This window comes from Miscanthus floridulus, chromosome 17 (assembly GCF_019320115.1).
Source record: "Miscanthus floridulus cultivar M001 chromosome 17, ASM1932011v1, whole genome shotgun sequence".
NCBI classification, from domain to species: Eukaryota; Viridiplantae; Streptophyta; class Magnoliopsida; order Poales; family Poaceae; genus Miscanthus; species Miscanthus floridulus.
The window spans coordinates 95,604,122-95,618,310 of record NC_089596.1 but is presented as its reverse complement, the minus strand read 5'-3'; the positions used below and the strand labels follow the sequence as shown (position 1 = coordinate 95,618,310).

The following is a 14,189-nucleotide window of genomic DNA, read 5'->3' as shown; positions in this document are numbered from 1 at the left end:
TCCATGATATTGTATATATGTGGATTGATAGGAGAAGCGTAGATGGGAAGGTCAGTGGCCTAAAGAGCTATTATTACATTCTAAACAATTTGATCAGGCACACTATCAATCCTAAGGATAGAGCAGCTTCTGATCTTAATGGATATGTGAGGAATGTGCTTGCTAGATTTGCTCCTAGAGGTGATAGGTTTAATGTCCCTCACTTCATGTGGCATGAGCTGAGGAACGCCATGGAGGATGGGAGAAAGGGGATACCCTATGCCCCCTATCTCATGTTTATGATTAAGAGGGTCACTGGCTATAGATTTAAGAAAGATGGTCTTCACACCGTCTACAAAAATTGAGAAGACCCGAGGAGCAGGTGCTAGTAGGGCAGTGAGATGCTCTCCATCAGTTGAGGACGTGCCTGAGTCGTCCCGATCTAGGCCTCACATGAAAAAGAAGATGGAGAAGTTTAGGAGATGGATTAAGGCCATTTTCACCACTTGCACTTATACAGCGAGGACCGCATATCAGACCGGTTGGAGAACCGTGAAACCAACCAAGAGGCTAGAGAGCATGCAGGGCTACCACCTCTTTCTCTAGTTGAGTCACCACCGAGCTTTGATGATCTCCGTAGTCTTTCTGAGACAGATTCAGAGGATGAGAAGGAGGAGGAGCAGGAGCAGCCAGAGCTTGATCCTCACATGAGTTTGAGGTCCACCTTGCAGTCCATGAGGAGAAGCACCAGGTGTGAGCGCCACACTTCGACCACTCATCGCCAAGGGCGAGCGATGGTGTCTTCTTCTTCCTCCTCCTCCTCCAACAATGATGATGATGGTGGAGAGGAGGATGTTGCAGGTGCTAGTGGAGCTGCTGGTGGGGATGATGTCAATTAGGACACCATCTAAGAGGATGAGGAGTGAGTGTTGGGTTTTCTTCTTTTCTCCTCTTTTTGGTGCTTTATGCCAAAGAGGGAGAAAATTAGAGGGGTCAACAGCTTTTTCAACGCCATTGAGGTTGTTGTAGCTAGAAGTCATGTTCATATCCGTTTAGAGTAGTCTTCATTAGGTGAGAGTTTTAGAGTCCTTTAAAAACTCTATTTATGTAATAATGCTACTTAAGTACTTTTTATATGTGTGAGATATGAACATATAGTAATCTATGCTGTCACTTGTGATACAATTGTGCTAGAATGTATATCTTTATATGTATCACATGCTGTGTGGTGTCTATTCTGATCTGTGCTGTTACAGCAATTGCGGCAGTGCCGCACTCTGGTGCAGCAGTGATGCACCTAGCTACAACAGCAAACCATGTTGTAAATAAACTATCATTTGTATCACATTTTACATACCTAACATAGTATGCAACACCCCACAGGAGCATAGATGTAGGGGGAGCCCCACCACTTTTACTAAAATATGAATCTTGGCTTCTTATGCTAATTTGAGAATTCAATTCTCTATTCACATACTTAGGGAGAGACTCTACGCCCATGCCTCGAAAATTTCAATATTTATTTCATAACTTTTGTAAGATCTAATTGGGTTGTCATCAATCACCAAAAAGGGGGAGATTGAAAGTACAATCAAGCCCTAATTGTAGGTTTTGGTGATAATGACCACACAATTAGAGAACTAATGAGATTTATCGAGATGGCAAGCTGGGAATTCATGTTCAAGGATGCTACATGAAATGGAGAAACCCCAATTACAAATGTAGATGGCTTCAAACTCAAAGGAGGTTTAAATTTTTTTATATTTTGAATTTGAGTATAGGAAAAGCCATACTATAAAGGGGGACACAATGCTTAAGCTAATATGTGCTATCAAGTGCTCAAACATACACATGCATCCTCAGATTCACAACTAAGACAATCTACACTTCACTCTTACCCTTGCTGTCTTGTATGGTGCGGCACTATCGCACTTAAAGAGAGGCACTGCCACAGTGCGGTACTGTCGTACTTAAGCCACGGCACTGCCATGACTTAAATGACCATTGGGGCTGAGGGGGTATTTATACTCATCCTCTTCCTTCCCAACGGCTCTTTTCTTCCTCCTGCTGATTTCAGCACGCCCAAATAGAAAAGGAGCTCTCTCTCTCTCTCCCTCCATTATTGTCCTCAAGCCCCCCAAGCAAATCCATTGATATTTTCATCAATCCTTGAGGGAAAAGGGTCCAAAACTCGATTAGAGAGCAGCTCCATTGATTCCTCAACTCAAAAGAGCACTTGGTTCATGTTTTGGCCAGCGATTGTATTTGTTACTCTTGGAGCTTGACTCCTAGCTAGCTAGAGCATCGCCCGTGGAGCTTGCCAACCTGTGTGACATCCCTAGGAGGTCTGTAACCATCTCTTGAAGCTAGTATACTCACCCCTTATCTCAAGAGTTAAGTCTCTTGACTTAAGAACGACGAAGGGTTGGAAAGCCCTAAGCCTTAGTGGCTAACCTCAACAACATGAAGGTAGGCAAGCCTTGGTGGCGAGCCAAACCACGGAATAAATTATTGTGTCACTTGTGCTTGATTTATATTACTCGCATTTCATATTGTTGGTTGAGGTGATTTCTAGGATTTTTAGTCGATCTACTTGTGTGTGGTATTCCTACTCATTCTAGCTCTTGATCTGTGACTATAATACCTGCAGTAAGCTAAGAAATTTCTTCTATCTAAGTTTCCGTTCACTGATTTTGAACTGTGACTCGAAGTTATCTATAGGTGCGGCAGTGACGCTGTTCTGGTCCGGTAGTGCCGCAGTTCGGCAGTGCTGCCCTCCAGAGCGGCAGTGCCACATGGTGAATTTAATAAAAGTTTGAGTGTTTGTTTTGACAGGCCTATTCACCCCCTCTAGATCAATCAGAGATCCTACACAAGCACAGCGTTGATGCACAAGAGTATACTTATGTTTATTAGGATCTAAAGGCTCAGGTGAAGGATCAAAACCCAAATAACCAGCAAATATAGGTGTCAAAGTTTCCATAGCCTTTGCATTAGAAGAACCATTATCTAAAGTGATAGCAAAAATCTTATCAATCAGACCAAACTCCTCAGCCACAGCAGCAACTCTTTTAGCAATGTTTTTACTAGAATGTTTCACTTTAATCAACCTAAGACCAATAACCTTTTTCTGTAAGTTCCAATCAGCATTCACATAGTGAGCAACAACACTAATATAGTCATCCTTAGCATTATCAAACCAAATGTTTGAAGTCAAAGCAACAGATGAAGCAGCAGACAACATAGAATTCTTAAGCACATCACGGTGTTCATTAAACAACTTACCAAGATCTCTAGTGGTGGTCCGTCTAGAAGACTTAACAAACCTAGGGTTATGAGCACGAACAATATAGTCCTCGAAGGCCTCTGTCTCACCTATATCTAATGGAAGGTCAAGCCTAGCAATCAACCTGCATAACTTAGATCGAGCCACAGCAAGATTATAGTTCTAGTTATGCACAGAACCATCAGGATTAAAAGCAAACCTAGATTGAACCCTAGCAGCATTATCAACCTTTTTCCTATAAGATTTTTGGTGCCTAATCAAACGACCAGTACCAGCAGCAGATCTAGCACTCAAAACAGCCTTACACATTCTACAGATAGCAACAGTTCGAATCTTGTTACCATTCACCACCTCATAGATCTCCTCAAAATCAGCCTAGACAACAGACTTATGCTTACCAGTAGCAAAAGAGGTTGGAACACCGTTACCATATATGCTGTTGGTGTTGGAGGCCACTGCCGTCCCTGTCGCCATCGCCGTCGGCCCTACATCACTGCCATCCAGATCGATCAGAGTAGGGCCGCTATCGACGTTGACACTGAACAACGCTGCAGCAGCGTCACGGACATCATCGTCGTGCTTGGGGGACAGCCCTACCATCAGGTCCTCATTATCGATGACAGGACAGACGATATCATCATCTGCCATCGGGCCCTCGACTGTGGACGATAGCTCTCCAGGCCCGTTCCTCAACGATGTGCGTGGCCGCCTTGCTCGCTCTATGCCGCAGCTAGAGGATGAGGCATCGGTAACCGACCTACAAAAGAAGAAAGTCAGAACTCAGAAGGATGAAAGGGGTAGGGTTAGGGTTAGCTCTTACCTACGCAACCAAAGCCTAGCGCCGGAGAAGACGAGGGCCACATAGAGGCAACGAGAACGAATTAGCAAGGATGGCGAGCGGCGATGGAAGGAGTGACGGGCACACAAACTCACATGGTCACTGAGAGGACAGAGGAGAGATAGGGAGAAGGGAGGGGATCAGGGGACTCAGAGAGAGGTGGGAGAGCGGCGGCGAGGCCACCGAAGTTGGGGATGATGGTGATGGTCGACGGTCGGAGTTGGATCTGTTTACACCAAAATTTAGGAGAAGAGCACGGGAACTCGTAGGCTTCCAAGATTGTGCTAATCAAGAAATCGATTAAGTAGGGATTGATATCTATCGGGTCGAATGCGACGCTGGGATCAGTTCTCTCTAAATGACGTCAGCAGATAACGATGATGAGATATGATTGGCATCGAGAAGATACATATCGGACTCTACAAAAAGGAAAAGATTAGAGTCCAAGTTATCTTAAAATAGGAATGTTCTCTTCGTACTAAAAATTATACTGAGTCATACTCGAGTTGGATTCGTTTTTAGGCTCCGGGTATAAATACCAAACCCCGACTATTGTAAAAAACAACAATCAATCCAATATACAAGTCATTTACTTTTTCGGCTTCGGCCACCCCTTAGGAGTAAGAGTAGAGTAGATCTCGGCGAGTTCTTCATCAAGTACGGTTGTATCGATTCGGTCGACCTCCACTGCTTGTTGTAAGTACTGTCATGGCTTATACCTCTGTTCGTACAGCTATATCAATCCGATTGACCTCCACTGCGACTCTAGTATAAGTTAGTTACCGATTCTTGCCTAGTTCAAGTATGGCTGTATCGATCCGTTCGACCCCCACTGCATGAACTAGATCAGGGTCAAGTTATTGGCTCTACCTTAGAATGACAGTCTTTGGTAGATTTATTAAGTTATCGATATTGCTTATTACTTTTATTATTTATCTAAATTACAGCAATACCACTCTATCCGATTGGGATTGATCTAGATCGGCCTTATATCTTGTTTAGCCCATCGTTTGTTAATTTAAAACTGATCTAATATGTACATTAAATGATGAATTACGTTTGATCGATTATTTTACATCAATCTTGATCGTGCATAGCGTGTGGTTAAAACATATTGCGTCTTGAGTAGATTTATTGGCTAGCAAAAACTATTCCATGGCTCGTTATCACGGTTTGTGTGATTCTGCCTCACACACACCCACTGTTAGCACCGTGGAGTGGAAATCGTTATTCGGTAGGTCTATTCCTGATAAGGCATGACTTTAACTGTGCACTATGCCTAAATCGGCTGTTTTAGCCGATATCGAGTGCTTTCATGAACAGTTCGCATCACGAGACCGTTGAAGTAAAGATAGATTGAAAGATGTGTTAGCCCCATGATCTTATTATTGTATTACGGCATGTATGATTCTGCCTCATGCCCCACTGATATTAGTAATATGTTAGGGTCATCGAGTCTATTGTTATTTCTACGTCCTGTATGATTCTGCCTCATGCCCCACTAGTCATAGCGATAGATGAGATCTAACATGTTCATTAGATTTATCTTTATTAAACGGTAAAATGGTGTTGAATTGTTTTTTTATATAAATAGGGGGTTTGGTTGCTTGTAATCATTGGCTCAGCATAAACCAATCATTGTTGACATCTTATTGTCATTGATTAATATCTGCTCAAATAACGATATTTATCTTGAATGATAACCGATTCTTCTTATACAACCCAATGAGCTTTAACCGATTTATTCTCATGAATATGCTGGAATCAACTGTTTAGTCGATCTCCTTTTATATCGGCTCTCAGAGCTGCACATTCGGGACTATCTGGCAATACCGGCAAGTTCCGCCCTTAATTACTGATAAGCTTTCTCTCCTTATTAATTAAGGGATCAAATTGACTGGCACGTCTCAGGAGGAGTGCGCAGGATCGATCATCCCTGCGCTGAAACTAGGCGGATCTGCAGCTCCATCGAGCAGACCCTTCTAGCTTGCTGCGTGTGTCCTCGGCACAGGACGAAAATTCTGTGTCGACAGGATCGACGAGCGAGTGACAGAGAGTAGCTACGGAGCGATAGAGACGCGACGGGGAGGCGGAGGGCTTCTAGTTAGGGTTTGGGATGAGGAAGAGAGGGATGTCACAGCGCCTGGTTATATATGGAGCGGGAGGGGGGGTTGCGGCGGATTTCATGGGCTAGGCCAAATACGGTTTGCGAGGGAGGCAAAGAGCCGTGGGTGGCACCAAACCGCCACCAGGCCTACCGTTGAGAAGCGGGCCGTGCCGTGCTAGCTCTAAGGCACCGTCTGCTCCTCCGGGTCGTGCCGCCCACTGGCCATCGGGCTCGACCGTGCTTGGGTCAGAAAAAAAAATACAGACCTCGTGCCGGGCTGACGAGATCTGGCTGCATGCCCATTTTTACCTAAACAAGCCCGCGGTGACTCCAAGAAGGAGACACCGTCCACGTAGCTCCAATTGATTTCGGGCGTTCGATCTATCATCGTGTGCCTGTGATCGTTCGGAGCGGATTCGGCCGGAAGCGGCTTCTTCTTCTCCTCCGTCGCTTCCGTCCGCTTTCCCTCTGCTTCTCTCGGTGTCCTGCAGCTTCTGCTCCGGAGCTAGGCCACACAATATATACAGGGCTTCCGATTCTGATCCTTCCGAAAAAAAGGGCCTCTACCTTATCTCTTCCCCGTCCTCCTCCGCTCCTCCCGTAGGTCGCCACGACGCCACCGCGGGTGCCGCCCCCGCACGCGCCTCCCTTCCTCTTCCTCTACTCTCTCCTTCCTCTCTCCATCCCCGCGCTCTCTCTTCCTCTCGACGGGCGCAGGGCGATGGCGCCCGCTGCGCCGCACCGGCTAGGGCGGGTCCCGCCGCTGCCCGCCAGTGTGCAGCCCGCCGGCGCAGGCAGGTCTACGCACGGAGGCTGCCGGTGCCCCGCCGCGAGCAAGCCCCACGCGTTGCCGCAGGTACGGGCGCCCGGCGACGAATCTGGCGCCACTAGCCCCAGGTGAACGTGGCCTGTCTTCCTTGCTCCTCCTCTCTTTCACCTGTGCAGCCTTACTCGCTGATTTCATGTGCCACAGGTTTTTGTTAGTTAGGTTTAGGAAAAACTAATTCTTAAATATCTTTATAATGCAACAGTCATGTTCTTAATAGCATATTTCTTCAAATGAGTCCCTGCTCAAGTGCTCAATGCCCAGACGGACCATCCAGTGTTGTGGATTAGAGTGGTGTACTTAGCTGAGCCATACAAATTTGCATTAAATAAGTTTACATGAAGTTGGGTTCTATGATATGATTTTTCATTATAAATTTGTTTCAATATTATATACACTATTATTGTCCAAAAGCAGCAGATGGAGCGATGATCCTCGAGATTGTATGGTCAAATTGAGTCGTGCTTCAACTAATCCTTTTTTTTATCTCGTGCTTCAACTAATCCTGATATCAGACAAATGGTATGCCTTGATCTATGCCACATTGGTTGTATAGTATTACTGGATTTTCCATATTTGTGATGTGTGGCTTTTTTCTATTTCTTGCAGTTTGATTATTGGTACGTATATGCAATGAGTGGGTTTGGAGTGGTTTCTTATAAGAGTTGCAGTAGTAGTTGTGGTCATGACTCCAATTTGGGTATGCATGTTTGAGGTTATATATCTGCGGATGTTGGCTTACCAGTTTCTTTCTGAAGGTCTTGGTTCAGCAATCGTTATTTTTTGGTCCAAGGAGCTGTTGCATGTTGGCCTTGCTTTCAGCAATCGTTATTTTTTCCTGTGGATTTGCATCTGATTGCTCTGCATATTTGCATGAGTAGGCTACAGAAAGTGCAAGGATTGCTGGAGCGTCCAGGATAATTGGTGTTGACCTGAACCCAAAAAGACTGAGTATGTTCAGGTACGCCGTCTTTGTCATTATAGTCTGACACTGCCTGCAATTCTGAAATTATTTTTCCCGGGTTCAATCTGCTATAGTACAGGAATTTGTAAACCTCATTTGCCTTCCTGATTATTTAGTGGATGTGTTTTTTTTCCCAGTATAATATGGAAATCACTATGCTAATACACTTGGTAAACTGCGCTGTTATGATCTATCCTTTTCCTTCAGCTCAGTCCAGGGACGTATTTGGTTTCCCTTCGGTTTTTTTTGTTCTCATTGCCATTGTGATTCGCCCGTTTATACATGGAATTATTCAGTTCAAGGGACATGGTTGCTTCAATCCTCGCCTCATTCCGGTTTACATAAAGCCTTAACTATACCTATAGTAATATATGTAATTTTGTCTTCTCATATTATGTGCGCTTCCTGATTCATTAGACCTCCACCTGGTTACTTATGCATGGTTGTCTCAGTGACCATAGAAATTTATACATTATTTTGCCTTATGCAGGTGGCAGGTGTTTCATTGCAGCGAGTAGGGGCAAGGCAGCCGGGCCAATGGCGCGAGCGGCGCTAAGCTTTCAAAGGTAAATAAGAAAAAAAAATTGGTCCTAGCATTAAATTTCTAGTGTGTACCTTCATGACGACTCAACAACAGGCTTACCATGACAATTGTGTTGCCTTTGGGTCGATGCAAGTGCCAACTGTCTGATTGCAGCAAGTAGGGACAAGGCAGGCAGGGCAATGGACCAAGCGGTACTGCCTGCAGTGATCTGCAGAGTAGTAAAGCCAGTTGGGCTTCCTAGCAAGGTAATTTATTACTTGGTACCACTGCAAAATGAGAGTATTTCTATTTTTTTCTTTAGATTTCTGAACTGAAGCTATGCATCCTTCTATGATTCGTACTCTATACCTACTACACTGAGTATAGCTTTGCTATCTGAAATGTGACTTTCCTTTTACCTAATATGAACTTTGCCGCTGTAATCTGGAGTATAGCTTTGCAACCTGTAAGATAACTTTGCAATATGGATATTTATATTCTGTTTCTCCTTGCGATAAACTGAATTCATATTTCTTCTGCGGTAAAATGAAATTCATTGTACCTCGTCAGTGCTAAATGGTACCATGTACACTCTCTAGAAGTTGTAGTTAGGTAAATAGTTTGAAAACTACAGTTACAGTTCAGTAATCCAATTGCTGGTGATCATAGTTTAAGGCACATACATTTTTCATGATTAAATCAAATTTGCCTAAACATTTGATCTCATTGTATTTTTTTTCCGTGCAATAGTTTCAGTTTGGAATGCAGGTACGCTCTAAACTCCATAAGATAAACTGGGAGTTAGCGGAGTCACGAGAAATCAACGTTCATCTGCTAGGTTGGCTTAAACTTCACTGAAAACGTTGGCTTTCTGCTCCTAGGGCACTGATATGTTTACTGTTAATTTTGCTACTTTTCCATTTGTGCATTTGGGCTGCACAGAGAGATCTGCTTTTGCTATCACCAGATTCTGTTGTTCGGCAGAGATTAATAGTCTGGGTGGCTCCAATGGCCGCCTATGTTTGAGCTTCCTATGGATCCAACTTCTATCTTTGTTTTCTCCTTAGGTATGCGTTTTGGTTCCGTCCTCCTGGTCCATCTGCTTCGGTGGGTGAATTTCTTTGCCAACGATAAGAAGAAAAAGCATTGCCTCAAAATTTACATGCCATATGAATTTTGATGTAATGCAACCCGAATATTTCCTAATTGACTACTTCAAATAGGTGACGAAAAATCAAACATTCTCTAAATGATCTTCTGTTAGGATTGTCTTCTCATCTCTGCCAACAAACATAACAAGAAAAATCATTGCCTCAGGATTTACATGTCATAGATTTCCTGATTAACAATTTCAAATATTGCCATACGGATCTTAAATCACATATATGTTTGATTCTAGCGAATCTGAAACTGAAATTGACATTGCTGTATTTCCCTCAAACTACCCCATTATTGCCTATAAAAAATCAAACCAACAATTATGCAATTATAGGGCCGATGATATAATCCCACATTCTCTTGATTATTTATTTGATTGGACAGTTTCTAATTTCTCTAATTGAAGATGCTAAGAAGTTTTGCCAGTTCAAACTATGCCTATTTAACTATTGTGCAGTACATACCCCTTCCTGCTGCCCCACCACTATGGTCAATGAAGCAGCTGTGTTGTTTCGCATCATTTCTACGAAATGGAAAGGGTTACATTTGCACGTCAGAGACCTTGATCATCGCCTTACAATCTCAAGCCTGTGCATATAACGACTCATCAGAAAAAACGGCGCCCTTTGTGAAATTTTCCAAAAAAAAAAACTATTCAGTGTCTGTAGATTATGTCATGACTGACCAGTTCTATGCCAAATGATTCTACGCATATGTTGACACATCGTCTCTTATATACTATACTGAATCTTTATCTATGTATTTGGATACCACTTTTATCTGATCTTCAGACCATGAACCAAACATATATTTTTCCCCTATATAACAGCCATACTTTGTTCACCCACGCGCGCGATGGCGCGTGCTTTGTACTATGCATATATGTGTTCTGTTACCATCTTTTTATTCTATATAGATGTTCTGGGTACCATTGCTTCGATTGACAACCCCAAGACTGTGCCTCTCAAGGACAAAGAGTGGCTACAATTAGAGAGGAGATGATAAAAAATCTAAGGTACGCTGTCCTAAACATACTCTATGCCTGTTACTGGATTTACATGTGCTGTACATTCTCGTCTGAATTCACCGGCTTCGTCAGACTAACAACATTGCGTTGCTGATGTCTGATGCCTCTTCATCATCTAGAAGTTGCTGGTCTGGCCAGTGTCCCGAAGCATCTAAAAATTCCAGGCAAATTGTGAATGTGAAGGTACATTTTTGCTGCAGGTCATCTCTTGGTTCTCCGACAAAAGTGTAAATCATAATTGTAAATGTTCAAAATTGTCAAAACAAAAGCTTTAGGTCTGCCTGGTGTAGCACTAACCCATTTAATAATGTCCGTTCCTGTTGCTGAAATCCATGGCCATCTACAGCTTTGTTAGCCTATATTTAGATGTCTTGCGGGCTAGAATAAAGTAGCTCATTGCTAAATTCTAGAGCTAAATATTAATTGTTAAATCCTAAAGTTAAATAATTGTATATCGTGTGCATGGCCATGTAGCCCAGTGCCTCGTAGATACTTTCCATGGACATATGGTATTTCATTAGAAATAGGTTAACAAGATGCTACCTGTAGCATTCAAATCCTCAAGCCTTACGTTTGAGCCAGCTATGTTGGAGTCTGAAAAAAAATATGTTTTTGTGTTTGAGCAGTTTTCCACGTTCCAGGACTCCATGATTTGCAAAGTTAAGAGTTTGCTTCTTTAGTTCACAAAATTAATTTCTTCATACAAACATGTCGTTCTAATATGCTCCAAATGGAACCACTCCTGTCATACATGCTTGTGGTTACATCTACAGAAATATAAGTACAACATTCTAGTTCGTGTATGAGTACTTATCTATTATTCAATTTACCAAATGCATTATGAATCCAACTTTCTCTGTCATTATACGTCTATTCTGATGCCTTCATACTCCAGCATCTTCATCAAATCATGATTTATATCTTTCTAAGGCCTCTAAAATTTTAAAACGTTTCCTTTTCTACTCTTCTTTTCCTATGATCTGGTTCCTTCTAATCAAGTTGGCGCTGCCTAAATCTGTGTTGGGTTTAGCTGTTTTATGCTATTTGTTTTCCTCACTTCACCTTTGAATCAGTTTGGCCTCGCCTATATCTGTATTGGGTTCTTTCTCCAGGGAATATTGAGCCTCCAGTTTTTATTATGAATTTTTGTCATCTAATTTTGCAGACATATGCTTGCGTCCTTATACTATGATTTTATACAAGTATGGATTCACAGAACCAAACAACTGAGTCCACCTCCACATGTCAAACCTATGCATCTATATATAACGCCGCCTCGAGGACAGAAAATGACAACATGTTTATGGACTTTTACAACTTCTTAGTACTGTGTATACTACATGCTTATCTGCACGCTTCCAAATACTGCTCAAATCCTGCCTATTTTCTCTTTTTATCAGAAAATTAAGTACACATCTTTCCACTCAAATATTGCTTCAATCCATTGTGCTCTGTGTTACTATTTATCGTGTAATGGCGATGATAACCATGAACTCAAAACATACAGGACCACCTTACTTCGCCTTGTTTACATTCGGTCGCAATTCCAAATACAAATCCAGTAGTACCTTCTTTCTGTGTGGTTATTACACGCTCTAATTCTGAATGAAAATTAAACCATGTTACTTATGAAAACCTATAGCTGTTTATTACGGTCTATATACTCCATATTCTAGATCTTCTCTGCACTGCCTACGCGCGCAATGGCCCGCGCCTTCCACTAGTATATATATACTCCGCAGTCGACCACGGACCACCGGCCGTAGCTCGCAAGTGGCCCGCGTTCCTCGCCTCGCTCCGCCCATCCGTCATTCCGTCACGGTCCCGCCACCCAATCCCTCCACGCGCCCCGTGATGCCGACCGGCCAGCCGCACGCGCACGAGGTCGCCGCCGGCGGCGGCGGTGGCGCCGCGAACCACTCCAACCACCGACTGCCGGCCCACTCGCCAACGCCGCTCCCCGCGGAGGTGGTGCCGGCGTACCCGCCGCCGGAGTCGGAGGACGACGAGACCTGGGTGTGGACCCAGATCAAGGCGGAGGCCCGCCGCGACGCGGACGCGGAGCCGGCGCTCGCCTCCTTCCTCTACGCCACCGTGCTGTCCCACCCGTCCCTGCCCCGCTCCCTCTCCTTCCACCTCGCCAACAAGCTCTGCTCCTCCACACTCCTCTCCACGCTCCTCTACGACCTCTTCCTCGCCACGCTCACCGCGCACCCGTCCCTCCGCACCGCCGTCGTCGCCGACCTCCTCGCCGCCCGCTCCCGCGACCCCGCCTGCGTCGGCTTCTCCCACTGCCTCCTCAACTACAAGGGCTTCCTCGCCATCCAGGCCCACCGCGTCGCGCACGTGCTCTGGGAGCAGCAGCGCCTGCCCCTCGCGCTCGCCCTCCAGTCCCGCGTCGCCGACGTCTCCGCCGTCGACATCCACCCCGCTGCCGTCGTCGGGAAGGGCATCCTCCTCGACCACGCCACCGGCGTCGTCATCGGTGAGACGGCCGTCGTCGGCGACAACGTCTCCATCCTCCACCACGTCACCTTGGGTGGGACTGGGAAGGCGGTGGGTGACCGGCACCCCAAGATTGGGGATGGCGTGCTGATTGGAGCAGGGGCCACGATTCTTGGGAACGTGAAAATTGGTGCCGGGGCTAAGATTGGGGCCGGATCCGTGGTGCTGATAGATGTGCCGGCGAGGAGCACGGCGGTTGGGAACCCTGCCAGGCTGATTGGTGGGAAGAAGGCCGAGGGCGAGAATGACGAGGACATGCCGGGGAAGTCCATGGATCACACGTCCTTCATACGTCAATGGTCGGACTACACCATTTGAGAGCAATTTTCCAAGGTCGATTACTCTTCTTCTGTATCGCTAGTAATGGTGATGTACCAAATAGTGATGTGCTCTTCTTTGTTGTGTGCTATGGTTTGTCTGCGATGAACTGTATTGTAGAAGCCTAGTGTTTATGATCAATCATTTTGTCAGCTAAGTGTGCCATGCTTGGATACTGGTACGTTGTGACTGATGAATGAACAAATCTGTACATCCATAGGGGAGCGTGTTGGAATTTGTCACATTCCTTATGAATAAAACTCCAAGGACAGAGTTAAGTGTGTAAAGTGATATCCTTTCTGATGCAGCCTTCGTTATTCGAGGTTATGCTATTTGTTCTCTGATACAGTGAGGTTTTGTGAATTGAATAACTGAATGTGGTGCATTGTAACATCTAGAAGAGACTAAATCTTAGAATAACCTATCATTGAATTTGTTTTGCATGTTCACTATGTAAATAAGTATGCTTTACTACCACTAACTTTTTTTTTGGTAGTCACTCTTATCTGAGAAAAAATCATTTGCCGAGAGGTGATGCATGTCTGTACAACATTTTTGTTTGGTTGGAACACTCACTAGAATTGCTGCTGCTCTACAACAACAACAACAACAACAAAGCCTTTAAGTCCCAAACAAGTTGGGGTAGGCTAGAGTTGAA

At 44.5% G+C, this 14,189-nt stretch overlaps 1 protein-coding gene and 1 long non-coding RNA gene across 5 annotated transcripts; both read left to right on the top strand.

Moving 5' to 3' along the window:
- The first annotated feature begins 6,788 nt into the window (after positions 1-6,788).
- LOC136518534 (uncharacterized) lies at positions 6,789-11,075 on the top strand. 4 transcript variants are annotated; one of them, XR_010774541.1, is made up of 7 exons: positions 6,789-7,107; positions 7,918-7,997; positions 8,491-8,566; positions 8,638-8,789; positions 9,280-9,385; positions 10,598-10,696; positions 10,828-11,075. It is a non-coding gene; the product is annotated as an uncharacterized lncRNA (long non-coding RNA). The 4 variants fall into 4 exon arrangements; XR_010774542.1 differs by having other exon boundaries at positions 9,274-9,385; positions 10,831-11,075; XR_010774540.1 differs by having other exon boundaries at positions 9,274-9,385.
- Positions 11,076-12,464: 1,389 nt separating this feature from the next.
- Positions 12,465-13,877, top strand: LOC136517190 (probable serine acetyltransferase 5). The gene has a single exon (XM_066510718.1). It carries the CDS (start codon positions 12,563-12,565, stop codon positions 13,529-13,531), a length of 969 nt encoding a protein of 322 aa, XP_066366815.1. The 5' UTR covers positions 12,465-12,562; the 3' UTR covers positions 13,532-13,877.
- The last annotated feature ends 312 nt before the right edge of the window (positions 13,878-14,189 follow it).

Bases quoted from the DNA above. Each gene is read 5' to 3' on its own strand.
- LOC136517190 (XM_066510718.1), top strand. From the start codon at position 12,563: ATGCCGACCGGCCAGCCGCACGCGCACGAGGTCGCCGCCGGCGGCGGC.